Raw genomic sequence first — 6,838 nt, 5'->3', positions numbered from 1 at the left:
TTTTAAATTTCTTAAAAGTACTGTATACATAATTTACTTTAGTCTAGAGCAGTTTCTAAAGTAATCTTTTAATTTTATACCAATTTAATCCATCCAGTCTGGAAAAAAGAATCAGTATTGTTTTTTTATTTATTTATGTATTTATAATTTATTTATTTGATACAAGGTCTTGCTATGCAGCTCAGACTCATAGTAATCTCCTGTCTCAGCCTCCCCAGCGCTGGGATTACAGGTGTGTGCCATCATACCCAGTCTCAGTGTCTGATACAGCATGCGGTACTGGGGATCAAACCCAGGTCCCTTCTTGCCAGACAGGTACTTAGACTGCTGAGCTATCTCCCCAGCCCTTGTATTCTTATTTGTTGCTAGGTGTTTTCTAATTTTTTTTCTGAATTGTTGGAAAATGGGTGCATTTTATTCTTAATAGAGAAGAAAAGTGGTGCAAAACAAATTGAATGTTTTATAAAACACATATCAACTGATAAATTTTGTAATTAAATGCTGCTAAGATCCTTGTAAGTAAATACAGTCCTACTTTCCTCCTGTGAGCAATTGCTTCCAGGGTGCTACACAGACACTAAAACAAGTATGCTGTATTTTGACAGTTGCAGCATTCAGGTCTTTGTAGGTAGATGTTTATCTTCCCTACCTTATGAACTGTGTCTCTTCTCTCACCAAAGAAAACAGTGTATGACTCTGATGTTAATAAACCCTAGTATTATGATTAGCTTTTATTTGTGCTTTGTTTGTAACATATGCAGTACTCAAAATCATAAGGCTTTTGTTCCTTTTTATCAGGAGCATTTTTCCCAAAGTACTTTCTCCTGTAGGCTTTATGTTAATTCAAGTACAATTAGATCTGATAGCTCACTGTGTGCCTACTGTAAAATCATACGTGGGAACAATAACCAATCAACAAAATTTCAAATATATATCACATATTCGTGGTGAGAACCATGTTTACCAATGAATGGCATACATTTGGCTTTTTAAATCAAGTTGGTGACAGATTATCATTTCAGTTTGACCTTGAGATATGTATTCAATTGAAATGTAATAATTAAATCATTATTGGTAGGGGAAGGAATTTTGGTCTGCACAAAATTTTATATAATAGCTGTTATATTCATTCTCATGATCTTTTTATTTATATTTAATGTACAGTGTATCTTTAGTAGGTTTTTATTAAAAAATCAAAATATAAATTGCTTTTGAGTATCTCTGTATGTTTGTGTATTATATTTGTTTGATTAAAAATCAATCCTTTCTATAGTTTACAACTTGATAATGCGTCAAATTTTAAAATATTTGTTGAAAACTATTTTTGACATAACCAATGAAAACAGTGCTTTTGAATTATTTATTCTGTCTCATAAGCATCTTTTCTTTCATTGTGATCTGCAAGAATATTTTATATGCAGTTATAAGCAACAACAGACAGAGCACTGCACACCATCTTTGCCAAGTTCTTCCATTTGCTAAGGCTGGACCACCCCGCCTTAATTACGACAGTAACGGGCACCTAAGACAGAGGTTGCTTTTACTGTCCTCAATCAGCCTGACCTGCTCTTGGTTAGTGGAGAGTCTTCTTATTGATTACAGAGGAGTCTGGTTGCTAGTTAGTAGTTAAGTAAAAGACAAGGAGCTCTCTTTCGAATGAATTGTTAACCACTGAAAAGTGTGTTTGGCTGTAGCCTGGTGATGATCAGAGGAAAGGAGGAGACTGGGTGGGGAGAGGGCTCAGAAAGGTGGGCTGCTCGCGACAGTACTGTGTGCAAGTACTTACAGCACACTGCTGTTTACAGGAGACCTGACAGTTGAGATGACATTGACTGTAGGTTTCTGTTAAAATGAAGCTGCTTTAATGCAAATAGTACATGATAAAACTGATCACAAAGGAAGTGAGAAGCCTACAGGTTTTAAGTACAGTTCATATACTTTAAAACTATTCGCCTAAATATTTTATCAGGTTAAATTTATGTTTCATATAAGCTTAGTTTCTTGGTGCATCATATTCACATACAGAATGAAAAAATTATTTAATTGATACTCTTTGGTAGTAGTGATATCACGGGCACATTTTATTTGTATCTCCTTTCAGTAGTGTAAATTTTGTTTACTATTTAAAAATGGTTTAATAATTATTGGTTCTAAGATAACTATTACCCATTCCATCCACAAATAAGTGCACTGTGTATTACCAGATTTGGCATGTACCTCTTTTTAAAAATGTCTCTAATTATAAACTGTATAATAAGTATCCAGTTCAGTTGTCATCATGACAGGATTTTGTGTTCTATGTTTAGCTTTTTATTTCAGATGTTTTCATTGGGTCACATACATTCCTGGAATGAAAATTGGCAGGGTGATGAGGAGCCCTTTGTTTTGTTTCTGACTGCCACTGAACTTGTTCTGTGGCACTGGGGAAGTCGCCTTGGACGCTCTGCTTCCGTAGTTCACTAAAATGGATGTGTGAGTTAGTCAAATAGGTTTTCATGTTTTAAATCCATGTACCATTGCCTTAGTACCAAATATGATACAGGAAAATACTTGGTGGAGAAAGAAGCTTTCTTTATTTTGTATGTTTACTGAAAAAAATTTTTCTTGAAGTTGAAAGTGCGTGTAAATAATATTTTAAACAATTCATACCAATTTTCCTTTAATGTGGGAGGAAGCTATTCTAGTAATGTGGTAAATGTGTATCTATAGAAATTTTGTATATACAATAAGGAAGATAAATAATTCAATGCTGACCTGTTATTAATATGCCTTTTATTTTTTTTAAATTCTCTTCTCTAAGAGATGGGTAGACGGGGAGGATACCAAGATTTTTTCTGGCAGTCAATTCTATCAGCAGCTTCTGGCTTGGAATGTAACTGTAATGAATATCTGGCTTAAATAGGTGAAAATATGTTTATATAATAATAAAAAAATCGTTAAGTTTCAAAATATGACATTGTTTTTTGGCATTTTCTATAGTTCTTACGAGGATGTGTTTCTTTTTTCCTAAGGAAAAAAGTTTTGGTCATCTTAGCATTTTCCTATAATGAAATTTCATTTTCTCATTGTTCACAAAATTGATAAATTTGCTATACATATTATTTTTCTCAAGAACTATAATTTCAAAAAACTAACATTCTAACATGTTTTTCCATAAATTACTTAAAAACTATGGTGGAGCCGCTGAAGAACTGAGCACGCTGGCTGTTCAAGGATCTCGTGCTGTGTGATTCAGAAATGTGGGACGCAGAATGAGAGGCCTTGTGTCATCCAGGCCAGGCGCAAATACTAACGCACTAATATTATAAAAGTAATTTTTCTTTACATGCCGAATTGAGAAGAAATCTTTTGCATTTCAAGTCACTGTATAATATATTTTGTAACTTATCCACTAGCAATGGGGGAAAATGTGTTTCCAAAATTGTGCTCTATTATAGTTCATAATGTATTTGAATGGATACATTTTAATAGAAACTTCAGTGATTTACGATGTGGTTTTAAAAAGCATTTTCTGAATAAAAAAGTATTACGAAGGGATGTGGTCACACAAATTTATGTAAAGTGGAGGGTAATTTGAGTTTTGATTGAGACAGTAAAATTTCAGCCCCTCTGATGTGAGTCGTATTATCTTTAGTGCTCCTCAGTATTCTAATGATCATATGTTGTTGTATTGAAAATTTTCAGTGAAATATCCCCAGTGGCCATAGTTTATTTTCAGATTTGTACTGGTTAATTTAGGAAACTTCAAGAGCATAGAAATTTGGTGAAACTATTTTAAAGAACTTTTATTGCTTTTTTGATCGTGACTCAAACATTTTTCAGATAATTAGAATTCTGCTTTCACAAATTTTAAGTTGACCCAGTTATGTCTTGAATTGGTTTTACTAATGCCATCTCTCTTTAACGTCAGTGTTCAGGATTGGCTGCACATAGTACTTATGACAATTTCAATCCTTTTTACACACTAACTGTCTTTTTCTGATTATGCTAACCTATAGTAACCTTATTAATTTGCCATCAGCTCTTCATATTCTTTTTTATGCTATGTATCTGATGGTATCTGGCCCACACCGCGCGCAGGACTCTCTCAGCGTGACTTGGACCCTTCCCTTCAGTGTCACTCTTACTTGAGTCCATCCTCTCATACCCATCTCCTTTGTCTATGTCTGTCCATTACACGATGTGGTCACAGAAGACGTGGACCCCACAAGGAGAAGACATTCAGGTCTGTCTCTTCTACTGCTTTTATTTGTTATATTTTCATTTAGCTAACTTGTTCTTGAAGGTTTTTTTTTTCTTTTTTTACCATTTTTGCTCATTTTATAATTTTTTATTCTTCTCAGAAAATGTTAACTATTGAAGGTTTTTATATATTTAACTTATAAAAGCAGCTGTTCCAATTAGCTAAATAAAAATAAAATAATTTTATGCAATATGTATATGTTATATGTCCATAATCAAGTACAGCTAGATTAATTTAATAAATTAATCATAATTTATTTTAAACCTTGTTTTACTTTTAAAACTTTTTAGCTTTTCAAAAGAATTTTAAGTTTATTTATATCTTGAGCTCAGCAGTGTTCTAGACGTAGGATACCAGAGACCTAATTTATATCTTAAAGGATTTATCAGTATCTTTAAAGAATTAAGAGATGCAGGTGACATGCTGTTTATGTACTACCAATATGGACAATTCTACTAGCATACTCTAGGAAGATATCAAACCAAATAAAATCTACTAGACCAGCCAAATAGCTCAGTGGATTAAAGCATCTGCTTAGATGCAGGTGCTGGGAGTTCAAAACCCAGGCCTGCCCTGCTGGCTCCGCCCCCGGGCACACTGACACAGCAATTGAGACTGGGCATGGTGGCACGTGCCTGTAATCCCAGCACTTGGGAGGCTGTAAACAGGAGGATCACTATGAGTCCTATCCATGCAGTGAGACCCTGTATACCCTGTATGTCCTGTCCTAAATACAAAATAATGAAGAAGAAGAAGAAGAAGAAGAAGAAGAAGAAGAAGAAGAAGAAGAAGAAGAAGAAGAAGAAGAAATAAAAATAAAATCTGCTTTAGTCAGATGAACAAAAATGGACTCATCTTTTGAAATTTGAAGACTCATTCAATACAGTTATTAAACAAATGCTGTGTGGCACCATTCTCGATGCTAGGAATATCAAGACACACAAACTAACTCCCTGTCTTTTCTGACTTTAGTGTTTGTCTAAAAGATAAAAACAATAATTATCATAGATGATGTAAATAAGTTTTATATATGATTGTGTGTAAATATATATATATGTATATATGGTATGATTTAATGGTGGATGTTTAAATTGAACAAAAGTGTGTTATAGTGTAAAACACACTGACATTAATCCCACTCAGAATACTCTCCCTCACTTCCAGCACACACTAATGTTCTTGCCATTTTTTGAAGCAGTTCTGGAAATACTTTCATGGGTATCTTTAGTTATGACATCATGGCTGCCTCTATGTCCTGAATCAATTAAAAAAATTTACCCTTTGTGGTCATTTTGGCTTCACGGGAGAGCCAAGTTACATGGTGTCAGGCCTGGTGGGTAAGGTCGGTGGAGACTGTCATGTTTTCCAAGCCTGTCTTACCACTGGATTGCACTAGGCAGCAGCTTTTACCATAGTTCTGACCATACTTTGTAGACATACTCATGAAGGAGGATTGTCAGTGCTGTTTAAGAAGCTGGGAAGAATGACTGGACACAAGTATCTGAAGCAAAGTGGAGTATTTGAAGAGGAAGTGATGTTAATGTACCTTTTATAGTAATAATTTTTAATTTAAATATATATATTTTGATCAATAAAAAGAGTAGAATCTCCCAAAATGATATGATTATTTTCATTTTGAAATGATGGATTTCAGTTTTAGAAAGATGTCATAGAAGAGATGATCATTGAATTGATTACAAAAAGCTAGAAAAATACTGGCTTCTTACATAGACAGGATCTCAGGCAAAGAAAACAGTATGCCTAAAGGCTTCAAACAAGTAAGAAATAGACAACAACAGGATTTCTTAAGATTAATTCCTTGAATTATAGCAACAGAATAACAAAGTTGTATATTTGTTTCTAGAAAGATTATTTTAGCATCTGATTCTAGAGTGATATAAGCAGGATAAGTTAAGAATAAGTTAAGAGGGGTCAGAGAGATGGCTCAGTGGAATAAGTGCTTCCCTGGCAAGCACAAGGGCCTGAGTTCAATCCCCGGTTCCGCCAAAAAAAAAAAAAAAAGAAGTTAAGAGAAAAAATGGTCTGAATTGATGTTCTCTTTAGAGCAAACTAATACTTTAAAATGATGTGATAGTTTAGAATCTATAGCTCAGCCACTAAGCAGATATTGTTGATGCAGGTAGAGGAGGAATAAGGTAATCTCAGGCATTCTAAGGAAAAGAAACGAGTTCATTTTGGAGCTGGGTTGGGTTTGAGGTTCACATGAGATACTCAAATAAAAGGGTTTAACACTAATTTGATTCATAAAGCTGGGATTCAGAAGTCTGGGCTAGAGACCTCATTAGTCTCAGCATTTAAGTGATAGTATTATAATAATAGAATTAAGAGTCACACATGAAAAATGAAAAGCCAAGAGTCAAAATTTGGAATCACTTGCATATTACATTTAAGGAAAAGATGAAAGAATAAGTGCCACAAAAGCTAGAAAGAACCTCTTAAAGATAGTTGGATATTTGTGAAAGAAGAAAATTCAAGAAAAGAGTACACTTCAAGAAGTGATATAGAGACCCAGTCCTAGCCCAGGTCCGGTGAGTGTGTGGAGAGCTTCCTGCTAACCTGCACCAGCGGGACCAG

The 6,838-nt window shown here is 34.2% G+C and overlaps 1 protein-coding gene across 1 annotated transcript in view; it reads left to right on the top strand.

The window, feature by feature from the left end:
* Rims2 (regulating synaptic membrane exocytosis 2) overlaps positions 1-6,838 on the top strand; it is a 535,330-nt gene that overhangs the window by 374,579 nt on the left and 153,913 nt on the right. Inside the window, exon 23 of the mRNA XM_023702342.1 lies at positions 4,193-4,225. Coding sequence (XP_023558110.1) covers positions 4,193-4,225 — 33 coding nt within the window. The remainder of the gene's footprint in view (positions 1-4,192; positions 4,226-6,838) is intronic.

This window comes from Octodon degus, unplaced genomic scaffold, assembly GCF_000260255.1.
Source record: "Octodon degus isolate 3935 unplaced genomic scaffold, OctDeg1.0 scaffold00148, whole genome shotgun sequence".
Taxonomy (NCBI): domain Eukaryota; kingdom Metazoa; phylum Chordata; class Mammalia; order Rodentia; family Octodontidae; genus Octodon; species Octodon degus.
Note: the sequence above shows the minus strand (reverse complement) of the source record. Positions and strands in the feature narration are given on the sequence as shown.